Source organism: Delphinus delphis, chromosome 4, assembly GCF_949987515.2.
Source record: "Delphinus delphis chromosome 4, mDelDel1.2, whole genome shotgun sequence".
Taxonomy (NCBI): Eukaryota; Metazoa; Chordata; class Mammalia; order Artiodactyla; family Delphinidae; genus Delphinus; species Delphinus delphis.
In genome coordinates this window covers 87,450,926-87,465,253 of record NC_082686.1, presented here as the reverse complement: position 1 = coordinate 87,465,253, position 14,328 = coordinate 87,450,926, and the positions used below count along the sequence as shown (strand labels likewise).

At 34.7% G+C, this 14,328-nt stretch overlaps 1 protein-coding gene across 4 annotated transcripts in view; it reads left to right on the top strand.

The window, feature by feature from the left end:
* Positions 1 to 14,328, top strand: part of MFN1 (mitofusin 1) — a 34,577-nt gene that overhangs the window by 10,598 nt on the left and 9,651 nt on the right. For all 4 annotated transcript variants that reach the window (XM_060011099.1, XM_060011097.1, XM_060011098.1 and 1 more), the window contains 8 exons: positions 1,191 to 1,298; positions 4,267 to 4,420; positions 4,534 to 4,601; positions 10,638 to 10,759; positions 12,420 to 12,546; positions 12,719 to 12,823; positions 13,121 to 13,223; positions 13,363 to 13,592. In XM_060011099.1, the coding sequence (XP_059867082.1) occupies positions 1,191 to 1,298; positions 4,267 to 4,420; positions 4,534 to 4,601; positions 10,638 to 10,759; positions 12,420 to 12,546; positions 12,719 to 12,823; positions 13,121 to 13,223; positions 13,363 to 13,592 (1,017 nt within the window). The remainder of the gene's footprint in view (positions 1 to 1,190; positions 1,299 to 4,266; positions 4,421 to 4,533; positions 4,602 to 10,637; positions 10,760 to 12,419; positions 12,547 to 12,718; positions 12,824 to 13,120; positions 13,224 to 13,362; positions 13,593 to 14,328) is intronic.

Below are 14,328 nucleotides of genomic sequence, written 5' to 3'. Positions count from 1 at the left end.
ACCTGTGTACACTATAAGCTGCTGTCAAACATACAAGATTATTTATCCAGAATGTCTAGAGCCAGACTTATTTCAAATAAACTTTCCAGAGTTTCAATATCTAATATCCAAAACTATTGTATAATCTTAAAAAAATGTTATTCATCAAAAGCATATAAATGGCCAAACACCATTAAAACCTAGGTGTTACCAGCAAGACCTGTTTTGTCACCGTGTTATTAGTGTTTATATGGCCCGATCTATATCACATAAACCGTGTTGCTGTGACAACACTGACAGTTGTTTACAACCTGATGGTATAAAAAATAGGGAAATGTTTAAAACCTGTTTTAGAGTAACTGCATTATTTAGGTGTTGGATAAACAAACTTTGATACACATCCTGACTTTGGTACCTTTGTTTATGTTATTCTTTGTGCACAGTTCTTCCCCCTCCCAATTTTTCATCCTTCAAAAAGCCCTGTTGTCAGTACTTTTCAAGCCCATCTTTATCACCACTTCCTTCTTTATGGAGCATTTCCTAATTTCAATTGGATATTTATACTATTTATGGCATATACCTTTATTGTTTATTATGATGTGTTGTACATGTGTCTTACATTATTATTTACTTAGTCTAAATCCTCAAAAAGATGGGAGGTAGCTTTTTAAAAATATGGACTGTCATATCTAGCAGTATCTTTTGTGTCATGCATATAGTAGAAACAGATAAATATTGGTTAAATTGAATTTCAAAAAAAGACTGATGGGAGGAGTAGGAAAATCTTAACTTTTGCTTTCTTATATCTTAGTTTTGTCATCTATTTTTTTTTTTTTTTTTGTGGTACGCGGTCCTCTCACCGCTGCAGCCCCTCCCGTCGTGGAGCACAGGCTCCAGACGCGCAGGCTCAGCGGCCATGGCTCACGGCGCCCAGCCGCTCCGCGGCATGTGGTACCCTCCTGGACCGGGGCACGAACCCACGTCCCCTGCATCGGCAGGCGGACTTCTGACCACTGCACCACCAGGGAAGCCCAGTTTTGTCATCTTTGAAAGTTTAATGCTCAGAGTGCTTTGGGATCCTTTATCAGTGGGTGTTATCACCGTTGTTAAATGGTTCAAACTTTGAGATTCAAATAAAGTTTCAAGTATAAAGGTAAAAATAAAGTAGCTTTAAAAAATAAACATACTGTTGGATATTTCATGTTTTTCAGGAAAAACAGTTTTTTCACAAGGTAAATGAGCGACTTTCCAAGCCTAATATTTTTATTCTGAATAATCGTTGGGATGCCTCTGCATCAGAGCCAGAATATATGGAAGATGTAAGTTATTTTTTTCTGTAAGTTTTGAAGTACAGTCATGTACATTGCTATCTGAAGAAACAATACATCTCATAGAATAGAACATCATAAGCAGCTATTCTCTTGAGAAGAATATAGTTACAGAAAACCTGAAGTGGATATGTGATAGAGACAGAGTATTAAGCTACTTTGAAGGAAAGTTATGTTATAAAAGTACTATCTAATCATTTTAGATCTTGAAATGTCCTTCTGTTTCTTTGTTGTTGTTTTAATATTTATTTATTTATTTGGTTGTGCTGGGTCTTAGTCGCAGGCAGGCAGGCTCCTTAGTTGCAGCTTGCCAATCTAGTTTCCTGACCAGGGATCGAACCCGGGCCCCCTGCATTGGGAGGGCAAAGTCTTAACCACTGTGCCACCAGGGAAGTCCCCTGTTTTTTTTAATTCTCTATTTAAGTATAACATGACAGAAACGTATACAAATCATAAGTGTCCAGCTCAGTGAATTTACAAATTTGACACCTGTGTAAGGATCCAGATCAAGAAGGATCCAGATCAAGAAGCAGAACATTCCAGCACCCCAGTACCCCCTGTTTTTCTGGTTGTTCAACTTTATGTAATGGAATCACATAGTATCTACTTCTATGTCAGGTTTTTTGCTCAACATTACATTTGTGGTATGTATGCATACTGTTGTGCATAGCTGAAGTGCATTGCTGTGTGGTATTTCATCCTATGAATAACAGTTGATCTGTTCATTCTGATAGTTATGGTCATTTGGATAAATTTCCTGTTTTTAGCTATCATGAATAATGCTGCTGTGCATATTCTTTTTTTTTTAATTTATTTTTTGCCTGTGTCGGGTCTTGTTGCGGTGCGTGGGCTTCTCTCTAGTTGTGGCGTGTGAGGTCTGTAGTTGTGGCACGTGGGCTTAGTTGCCCTGTGGCATGTGGGATCCTAGTTCCCCGACCAGGGATTGAACCAGCATCCCCTGTGTTGCAAGACGGATTCTTAACCACTGGGCCACCAGAGAGGTCCCTGTGCATATTGTTGTATATGTCTCTTTGGTGCACATTGGTGTATATTTCTGCTGAGTATATACCAATGGTTCTCAGTGTAAGTGACTGCGTGATTTTGTCCCCCAGGGAATATTTTGGTTGCCACAATTAAGGGTGTGTGCTACTGGCATCTAGTCGGTAGAGGCTAGTGATGCTGTTAAGCATCCTATAACACAGAACAGCTCCTGCCCCCAAACCAAAGATTTATCGGACTCAAAATGTCAATAACACAGGTATCAGTAATCCATGGATATAATCTAGGAGTAGAATTGCTGGATTACAGATTAAGAATATGCTGGGGGTTTATTGTTTGTTTTTTGGCCTCACCACATGGCTTACCAGGATCTTAGTTCCCTGACCAGGGATTGAACTCGCCCCCTTGGCAGTGAAAACAAAAGAGTCCTAACCACTGAACTACCAGGGAATTCCCAAGAATATGCTGTTTTAATAAATACAGCCCAAGTATTTTCTGAAGTGCTCATACCAGTTTATATTCCCACCACCAGATTGAGAGTTCCACGTGATTTATATCCTTGCCAACACTTGGTATTTTTTGTTTTTCATTTTAGTCATGCTGGTGGTTTTAGAAACTTCATTTTAAAAACAGTAGAGAATCTGGTATTTGGTCTACAAATAATATTTAATTTGCTTGATACTACTTTTTCTGATTTTAATAGTAGTATGTGTTTATTATTAAAAAAAAACTTAGAAAATGCATTAAAAAATGAAATTTACACTATCCCATCACTATTCACATGTTAGATTATTTGCTTTCATTCTTCCCCTCACCCCCCAAATGGAAATTTTGCTTAATATGATGATTTATATCCTGTTGTTATTAACTCTTGCTTTATAATCATACTCTTTCAAATTGGGGTCTCATTTAATCATCAGAGAATTAGGAAATATCACCCACAGATTGTTCTTCTCCATTCCTATTTAGCTTAATTTTATTAAGTCTTAACATGGAGATCTCTTATCATAGCCATAATGCTAAAGGCTGGTACTAAACCCTAACTAACTTCCAATCCTTCTTCCTAATTTAGGTACCCAAGTGCTATTGTTAAACCTAAAGTTAGAGCTCCAATCCCTAGCTAATGCATTCTCCCCAATTTTAATTCCGGGTAGTTTTTTTTTTAATATTTATTTTAATTTATTTATTTAGGCTGCGCTGGGTCTTATTTGCAGCTTGTGGGATCTTCGTTCCAGCATGTGGGACCTTTTAGTTGCAGCATGCAGGCTTCTTAGTTGTGGCCTGCTAACTCTTAGTTGCAGCATGCGTGTGGGATCTAGTTACCCAATCAGGGATTGAACCTGGGCCCCGTGCATAGGGAGCGTGAAGTCTTACCCAGTGGACCACCAGGGAAGTCCCCCCAGTGTTTTTTAGAAGAAAAATATACCATCTATGTTCTGATTTCAAATAAAGATAACTTCATTATAGCAAATTTATTGTAGCACTTAATTTCTGATTTTAAAGGTATTAATAGCTTCACTGTAGAAAATTTGGAAAATAAAAGCTTAAGGAAGAAATTAAAATGCCACCTAGTTTTGTGGGTATTGCCTGCATGCCACCTATTAATTTACATAAATATATGTACACATCATATACCCTTAATACAGAATTAGGAACCTTTCCCCATGCCATTAAACACTAATGTTTGTCTACGGTATGTTTCTTAATGGTTGTGTAGTATTTGATGGTCCATCAGAATTTTAAATTAAATGTTCAAGGAGGAATCATTAAGTTAAGAGGAAGATTTCCTGTCAGCAAGTATCAAACTTCATTTATTAGAATTTTTGGAGTTGTTACGTATAAGACAACTGTTACCGTATCATATAGTAACAATATCACTATAAGTGGAGTTTAGTATAGGCCAGTAACTGTTATATTTGTTTAATTATTAGAATTCTTTTAATACCCTGTTTTTCTCTAGGTACGCAGACAGCACATGGAAAGATGCCTACATTTCTTGGTGGAGGAGCTCAAAGTTGTGGATCCTTTAGAAGCACGGAATCGTATCTTTTTTGTTTCTGCAAAGGAAGTTCTTAGTGCTAGAAAGCACAAAGCCCAGGGGATGCCAGAAGGTGGTATGTATTCATTATTTCATCCTTTTGAAATACAAATAGATTATAAAAATAGCATGCTAGAAATCTTATCTTGCTATATACTAGGTTTTAAAATCTTCACCTAAATATTACAGGTGGGGCACTTGCAGAAGGATTTCAGGCGAGATTGCAGGAGTTTCAGAATTTTGAACAAATCTTTGAGGTAGGAATTTCACGTACTGACTAATGTAAAACCGTAGCATTGGTTGGAGAGTGAGCATAATCTTCTGTTTTCACTGCTTACCTTTGTCAGTAACCTTTGGTGTTATTTAGTGTAGTTTCTGACACAGCAAGTAAAACGAGGAAAGTTGGAAGAAAGAAAGTCCCTGCAAAGTGGATGATCTATAAGAATGGAAAATTAAAGATTGTAATTTCTTCCTATTCTTTTTCTTTAATGTATTTGTGTTTAAATGAGACACTAGTTTCTAATATTTTGTTGGTCAGTGGGTAAAATATTCTATATTCAACAGTCAGGCACAAGATTAAAGAAATGTAATTGCTGTTGGAATGGATAATAGAGCAAAATGAAGATTTTTTTTTTGATAGAACATAGTTAGTGTCATTGGACAAAAGTTAATTACATTTCTAAACTGTATTGTCACCTGTTAATTCTCCACGTTTTATGCCAAATGTCCTGAATAAATGAATACAAAAATAATTAAGATATAGGTCCTGTATTTTAGGAATCTAAACTGCTGAGGTGCATGAATAGATAATGTGTGTGCAGCACGGGGGAGGGAAGATACTCTTATGTTTTGGTGTAGGTGTTTTATTCAGAGACATTAAAACTTTCTACATTGACTGAAAAATTCTCTAGCTGTTAATCTTCTTGACTCTAATTTAGCTCTTAGTTGTGCTTATTAGATTGCATATCTCCTTCTCATCCGCAGATGAACACAAATACTTCAGAAATGAAAAAAAACTTCCATCAGTAATTATTCTTCCTTATAAGTAGTAACTGTCTTAATAGTAAGGACATAAATGTTGAATGTACTTGGCAGAATTTTTAAAATTAACCATTTGCTCACTATCCCCTATTTTTAATTTGGTGAGAGGGAGAAAGACCATTAGGTAGATAAAGACAAGGTGTTTAAGAAAACCCATTCTCAGGCCCCTGGGATATCAGAGGTCCCTGGGATATCAGTAGGTGTCTTGTCAAACTAAGCTATAGGATATATGATATCCCAGTTACTCAAAGACCATTGTTTATCTTCTTTCCCTTTTGGTTTCACAAGAGATTCAATGCTCTCCTCACTCTTACTGGTTATAGTCATTTCATCCATGGAGAAAATAATTGGGGAGCATATCATTGTTTCCCTTGTCTTTTCTTATTTATTGAGCTTTTCTTTCTTCCTGTGTGTTTGTGTGCATGTGTGTTTGTCATTGATTTCTCCTACCAAATCATATATTGTTCAGTTATACATTTATACCTCTTTCATATTGGTTCCTGGTACAGCATTTGATTTCCCAGAATATCTCCTTGAAGAGGTGGGAATGAGAAGAATAAAAGATGTGCTGTAGAGCACTGGTTTTCAAACCCGGCTGATGATGAGAAACACATGAGGTACTTTAGAGAACTGCAGACTCCTGACTCATCTCAGAGACTAATCCAGTAGGGCTAGGATGGACCTAGGAATCTGTTATATATTTAAAGTTCCCTGAGTGATTGCAATAATCAGGCAGACTTAGGAACTATTCTTTTTAATGTTTTTAGAAGAAACTTGGCATTTCACTTTTTTATTGTAAAAGTTCATTTGAGCATCTAAAAATTATATATGGAAAAAACTGTTTATGAGCAAGAGCTTTTACATGAAGTTGTGGAGAATGTTAGGCTTTAGAGTTTGAAATTTTTGTTTAAAACTATGATATAAAATGAGAATCAACTAGAAATTATTTGAATTTACCTAAAGAAATAATCAGGTGGCAAAAAATTTTGTCTGGATGGCCAGACCTTTTTTTGGTAACTGCACTGACAACTCTTTTCAACTTTTGTCAAAGCTGAAATTTGTTACTTTTAAAACTAATTTTGGTAATTTATGATTTCCTATAAATTGGTGCATTTCTGAGAATTTATGATTTAGTATAAAATTGTTCATTTAAAAAAATTTTGTATTCCTTTTCTATATCTATACTTATATGTATATATAGATAGATAAAGGATACAAGAAATATCTGTGTATTTTAAACCTTAATTGGATTTACCAATGATCTGATTGCTTTGCTTTTCCTCCAAAGACTTTGGTTAATTTATCAGTTGATACATAGTATTTTTGGGGTTTTATTCATTAAATTCTATGTTAATCTTTACACAAAGTTTCTTTCTGCTTTCATTATATAAGTGGGATTGTTTTTTGCTTTTTGGTCTTTAATAGGGCCATTAATTTGTCTGTGAGTGTAGCTTTGGATGTATTCTATAGGTTTCAGTATCCAGTTTCATTGTTGATTAATTTTTAATGATAGCTTTTGGCATTTCCTATTCAATACAGGAGTTACTAAAATTCAGATGTTTTGATTATTATCATCTAACTTTTCTTGATTTTTTTTGCATTGTGATCACAAATGTGGCCTTTATACACATTTTCTCTGTTTTTAGAATTCAATATTGTGTGTGTAGTCTTATAAGATGATTTTTGTATAAAGAAAAACTGTACCAAGTTAATCATTTTATCAAACAGTCTGATCTTTGCCATGGACCTCTTGAGATTCATTTGGTTTAAAAGAAGCTGAATATTATGAACTTTCAGGGTACCAAGTTAAATAAGGCTTGGAAATTAAATAAAATCAATCAAGAAAATCAATGTTAATTCTATTCATATGTTTTCTTGTTTTCAGCCTATATTTGGACAGGTGTGTATTCTGAACACAGTTTAGAAATCTAAAATTTTTTTGCCCAAATATTTGGCCATTAACTATTCTTAATAGTTTTGTGTCAGTGAATTTGTTGTGAAGGACATTCCTGGGACAACTGGTGAAATTTGGAAATGGACTGTATGTTAGGTTAATAATATTGTCCTGGTGATAAAAGTTCTGAATACAGTAATTGTTTTGTGGTTGTATAGGAAAATGTCCCCATTCTTAGGAGACACATGTTAATATATTTAGTAGTAAGGCTGTGGTGGTTACAATGAACTGTCAGATTGTTCAGGAAGAAATATATACAGGTATGTATAAAGATGAATATCTATATAGACTTACCTATATAGATCTGCATGGAGAGAGAGAAGGAAAGGTAAACAAAGCTGAATGTTAACATTTGGTATATTTACTTGAAAGGTATATTGTATCTTGGTGTTCTTTCTTGCAATTTTCCTGTCAGTTTAAGATATTTCAAAATAATACATTGGGAGTGGTAAATAGCATGTTATTGGGTATTTAGGGTCTTTTATCAAGGGGACTTGACAAGCTGGTTTATGTTTTTGTTTTTGTTTTTGTTCTTTGCGGTACGCGGGCCTCTCACTGTTGTGGCCTCTCCCATTGCGGAGCACAGGTTCTGGACGCGGAGGCTCAGCGGCCATGGCTCACGGGCCCAGCCGCTCCGCGGCATGTGGGATCCTCCCGGACCGGGGCACAAACCCCTGTCCCCTGCATCGGCAGGCGGACTCTCAACCACTGTGCCACCAGGGAAGCCCTGTATGTCTTAATTACACATAAATATTAATATTTACAAATTTGTAACTACATATTACTAAATCATCAGCTGTTTTCTGTAGATGTTATTAGAAAATCAGAAGATGATCATAATTGAGATGTGATTATTGTTTTGGTTCTAAATCTTTAATAAGTTTTAAAACAGCCTACAGGATACTCTGACAAGATGGAATTTAAATTGTCTGGTGTAGTATTTTAAATTTCTCCTTGGAAAATTAGAGTTCCTGATAAAATAAGTCTGGGAACTGCTGCATGCTATATATGTCTCCCATGGAGATTCATAAGTATATTAGTATATAAAGGGCTCTGAGAAACTGTTCAGTAAAGAACCTTTATTTAAATTAGCATTCCCTGGGACTTCCCCAGTGGTCCAGTGGCTAAGACTCAGTGCGCCCAATGCAGGGGGCCCGGGGTCAATCCCTGGTCAGGGAACTAGATCCCACATGCTGCAACTAAGACCTGGTGCAGCCAAATAAATAAATATTTAAAAAAATAAATTAGCATTCCCTATACTTAGTTTGGAATAGAGTATTCCTTTTGCAGTTGACTTCTGATATTTTTCTGATCAGTGGGAACGTCAGTGTGGGATACTTTTTAATTAGAAAAAGATTGCCTGTTTTCTTCTTTATACTTATTCACCAATGTATATTTTTGAATCAAGGAATAACTTGTATATTGCCTAATAACTTTTGGAGGTCTTTTCTTTTTCTCTAGTCTAGCTCTAATACTGTGCTGTTATCTACAAATTTGGGGTCTTCATTGCTGATATCTAGATCTGCTTCATCGAGGAACAGAATTTCTTTTAACTTTTTTTTCTTTTAAAAATATTTTTATTCTTTTATTATAGTTTTTGTGATGGTTAATTTGGCAATTTATGAGATAGTTATTTAAAGTAAAATCATAACTTTGTTTTGGTCATTAAAAAATAAGCAGTTTGGAAAAAAATAAGCAGTTTGCACTTTAAATGTTTAATATTTTGTAGTTATTGGTGGCTTCTGCTTTGGCATATACAGAACAGGAATACTGTAACTTCTTATTAGTAATCTCTTCAGGATTAGTGATAATTGAGTGATGTATAAATGAGCTTGACAATGAGCAAAAGTAAGACTATGCACTGAAAAAAAGTAATGGGCTCTGAGTTAAGACATAAACTGTTAACTAAATGAATTACCCTCATGTGCCCTATAGCTAAAGAAATGAATCTGCTTTGTTTTCTATACCTCAAAAAAATACCAAAGAGAGAATTTAAAAGTCTCTTCTGTCTTAGTGAAATAATCATTTTAGAGATGTGACGGCTCAGCATAGATTATAAATAGAACACTGAATGAATATATAATATACTAATGATTTCACCATAACAAATATAGTGCTAGTGTATTAAGTGACTACCTTTTAAAGCTTAAAAGCTATTTATTTTGATAAAGGATAGTAATTACTTTCAGAAGTAATTACCACAATTTGTACTGGTTTTATATTAAGTTCAAGAAGATGAATTCATGGAAATATTGGAGAGTTGGGGAGTATATCCCTCATTTGATGTCGTGACCCAGATGAGTGTTCTTGGTTGTTCAAAGACCAGATAGTATTTCTCTACACTTGCGGTTGTTTTCAAATGTTATGTCAGTACAGAATTTGACTTTTCTATGATGTAAAAGTGAAAGGCCAATTTTAATTTAATAATTTTGCTAGCACTTAAATGATGAATCACAGTAAATGTTTTAAATAACAAGTAATATGCACATATATTGAAACTGAAACAAAATTTCACAAAAGAAATATCCATCATCATATGTGGTGCATTCTGATGTATTCTCTGTGTAAAAAACACAGGTCATGAAACACTAATTGATTTGTACAACTGTTAGTAAGTTGTGAGCTACAGTTAGTGAAAGTGAAACATGAGATAAGGCATCATTCTGACCTATATGCACACACTATATAGTCCAATGACAATAATGGGATTATCTTAGAAATAGCTTTAGATATTTTTCTATAAACAATTTAAAATATTACTTAGGTTGTTTGCTGTTAAATAATATATTTCAATTTGTTCAAGCTTTAATCTGTAGAAGTCCTTTTTACTAACTTTATGTTAATCGTATCGGTCATTTGTTTCAATGTAGAATTCTATTTCATGGCTTAAGAACTTCATGAGGTTTTCATTGCAAATATGAGAAAAATCAAGATAGATGGACTAGAAGTAGATTAAAGGTGATCCAAATAAAATTAGTAATCCTAATAGGAAACCATTTTTAACATTGAAAATAGCACCCTTTTTTATTTATTTAAAAAAATAATATAGTCAAAGAGCCATTGCACATTACTGTGTAAAATTACACAAAGCTATGAACTTGCTGTTAAAGCCTTTTAACTTTTAAATTTTTGACATTTTTTTTTACCTTTATAATTTTAAGTTGTGTTTGTCATCCATTTATTTTCTATCCTTATGTCTGTTTTGGTTAACATTACAAACAGCAAGTTTTTGTGTTTAAATTCCTGAAAACGTTGGGATGGAATTACAGTAATGTGTTATGGCTTGGGCCCCTCGCAGGAGTGTATCTCGCAGTCAGCAGTGAAAACAAAGTTTGAACAGCACACTATCAGAGCTAAACAGATACTAGAAACGGTGAAAAACATAATGGATTCAATAAACGTGGCAGCAGCAGAGAAAAGGTATGAATTCATTTTATTGCAAAATTATTTTTGTGTCAATATGAATTCTTTAGACTAAGGTTTAAAATTTTTATATTATTAAATACCTTTCACACTAACATCAACCTTGCAGGTTTAGCTGATGCCTACTTGCATGTTTTTTAATGAATATTTGAAACTATAAATATTTTTTTTACAACCTTGAACAAATACATCATTTACATCCCCTGGATCTCAGTATTCTCGTGTGTGAGCTGTGATTTTAAAATGTTCAGTGGCTTTAAATGTCTTTAAAGCAGTGAAAGAACCATTTCTTCCAGCAGAATTTCTTGAAGTCCAAAACAGGTGACCCTCTTTTTACATTCAACCTATCACTCATCTTTCATGTATTCATACATTGAAACCTTGAAATCACTCCTTTATGCCAGTTGTGGTTTTATATCAGCTGGTAAACAAACAAGGTGATACTACCTGCCAGCCAGAAAGTGAATTTGGTAAGCATTACTCTATATGTCATACTATATTGCAGTATATTTTTCCATTTATTACCTTGTAATGATGAAAATGAATACACAAAAGTGCCAACACTAGTCGAAGAAGAGGGTAGTTCTCACAAACTTGGTATACTTGAAACAGAGATTAAGATGTTATTAGATGTTATAAGCATAATGATGTTAAGCCTCAATTGGACCTTTAAGTGGGCTTAAGCCAATCAATGGGAAGATATAAAGAATCTAAGATTAAATCCAAGATATAAAATTGGGGATTTTAAATGTATTTGATCTTGCTGAGAACAAAACTCCACTCATATCTAGGTCTGTTGCCTAATTTTGACACTTTAGCAGGAATGCATTATGTACAACATTAGAGAATTTGCAGCATATAAAACTCAAGGATCAGAACCCGGATTCTGATCTCTGGCCCTATGCACACTGTTTCTGTATAGTGAGCTCAGTTGCTTTATTATGGTAGCCAAAGTAAGTATTCGTCCACTGGATTGACCTTAATTTTTATAAAAATATAGGACATTGAAATAAACGTAGCACAAAAAAGATGTGATTTGAGGGTGGTTCGTATAATCATGCCTTGGGAACAGATGTCTTGGGAAAGATGATCTTAAAAGGATCTCAGGCTTTTATTTTCCTATATCATCCAGGGGTTGACAAATTTTAGCAGATAGTAAATATTCTAGGCTTTGTAGGCTATACTGTCTCTTTGGCAACTACTCAGTTCTGCGGTTTTAGAGCAAAAGCAGCCATATACACAATAGGTTCATGAATGCTTGTGGCTGTGTTCCAAGAAAACTTTAACAGAAACTAGCAGATGGCTGGATTGGGCTTGCAGAGTGCTGTTTACTGGCCCCTGTTTATTAAGTAGGCTTAATATTGAGTTAGTTCTGTTTTGACTGTTCATATCTATGAAATGGGTGGAGATTTAGCATCCTTATTAATCCTTTGTGGGATTCAGGTACCACATGAGCAGAGAGACAGTTTATATCCAATCATCTGTAAAACATTTTATAAGTGAAATATTATTTGAATCCTTTTAGATGTTGAAATACAAGATTTTTTTTTCTTCTATCATGCTAACAGATGGTTCAATATATAAGTGAGTGTTTGTACTTAATTTCTTTGGGACTTTAATACACCCTGAATATTAATTACTTTTCATACTATAATAGGGTTTATTCAATAGAAGAGAGGGAAGACCAAATTGATAGACTGGACTTTATCCGAAACCAGATGAACCTTTTAACACTGGATGTTAAGAAAAAAATCAGGGAGGTTACAGAGGAGGTTGCAAATAAGGTGGGTAACATTAGCTTTGTGATTATAATATCTGGGAATGGAAATACTTTTGATAATGCTAGAAATGGTATCTGTTACCTTAAAGGAATATTTAAGTTTTTTCAATTTAATTTTTTTGAGTAGTTGGTAATCTTGTTTAAATATTTTAATTCTGATATTTTAATATTTTTAGGTTTCATGTGCAATGACAGATGAAATTTGTCGACTCTCTGTTTTGGTTGATGAATTTTGTTCTGAGTTTCATCCTACTCCAAGTGTATTGAAAGTATATAAAAATGTAAGTTAAATTGTAGTTAAATGTTATTCAGATACAGTTTCCTTATCTTATTCTGACTCTTATTCCACTCTTTAGTGGTTTGGCCATTTTAGTGTCTTCATGGCAATCAGTACATGATTAAACTATTACATCTCCTGTGCACTCTTGTAATAAAGCTAAACTATAAAGTACACAGAAGAATTATCATCTTAGAAAAGAATAAGATCATTTTAGTGTTTACTACTTTTTTGACATTTTAATAAAATCTGCATATATTCTAGAGAAAAAAATAACGTGGACATTTACCATTGTTAACAGGAGTTAAATAAGCACATAGAAGATGGAATGGGAAGAAATTTGGCTGATCGGTGCACCAATGAAGTCAATGCTTCAATGCTTCAATCCCAGCAAGAAATTATTGGTAATATTTATGTCTGCAAGTTCGTGTGTAGTTTTTTCTTTATGTCGTTGTTAAAAGATTTATTATAAAATCCTTTAGATATTTTATAAAATATTATTTACTGTTGTTAACTAAAATATCATAATTCGGTTCTTTCTAGAAAATTTGAAGCCATTACTTCCAGCTGGTATACAGAATAAACTACATACACTGATTCCTTGCAAGAAATTTGATCTCAGCTATGACCTAAATTGCCACAAGTTATGTTCAGATTTTCAAGAGGATATTGTATTTCATTTTTCCTTGGGCTGGTCCTCCCTTGTCCATCGTTTCTTGGGTCCTACAAATGCTCAGCGGGTGCTTCTAGGATTATCAGAGCCTATCTTTCAGGTATATATATATCTATATATATATTTTTTTTTTGAGTAGGCTTTTTATTAGGTGGTTATTGCTGTACTATACAGGTATGTATCTGATTCTACCAGTTTAGAGTCTCTTTTTAAAAACTTTTTTGAATTTATCAATTCAATAATTTTTTTAATTAATTAATTTTTTTTTCTTTTTGGCTGCGTTGGGTCTTCATTGCTGTGCGTGGGCTTTCTCTAGTTGCAGCGAGCGGGGGCTACTCTTCGTTGCGGTGCTTGGGCTTCTCATTGTGGTGGCTTCTCATGCTGCGGAGCACAGGCCCTAGGCACATGGGCTCAGTAGTTGTGGCTCATGGGCTTTAGGGCGCAGGCTCAGTAGTTGTGGCACATGAGCTTAGCAGCTCCGCGGCATGTGGGATCTTCCTGGACCAGGGCTCGAACCTGTGTACCCTGCATTGGCAGGCGGATTCTTAACCACTACGCCACCAGGGAAGTCCCTCAATTCAATAAGTTTTCAGAAAACTTACAGAGTTGTAAAACCATCGCCACAATCCAGTTTTAGAACATGTCTGTCACCCCAAAGGCTACCCTTGTGCCCACTTGCAGTCAGTTGTCATTTCCACCTCCAGCCCTACTGCTAGTCAGGTTTCTCTAGCTATCATTTTTACCCTTCAGGACATTTCATATCAATGGAATCACACAAAATGTGGCCTTTTGTGACTGGCTACTTTCACTTAGCATGATGTTCTCAAGGTTTGTCA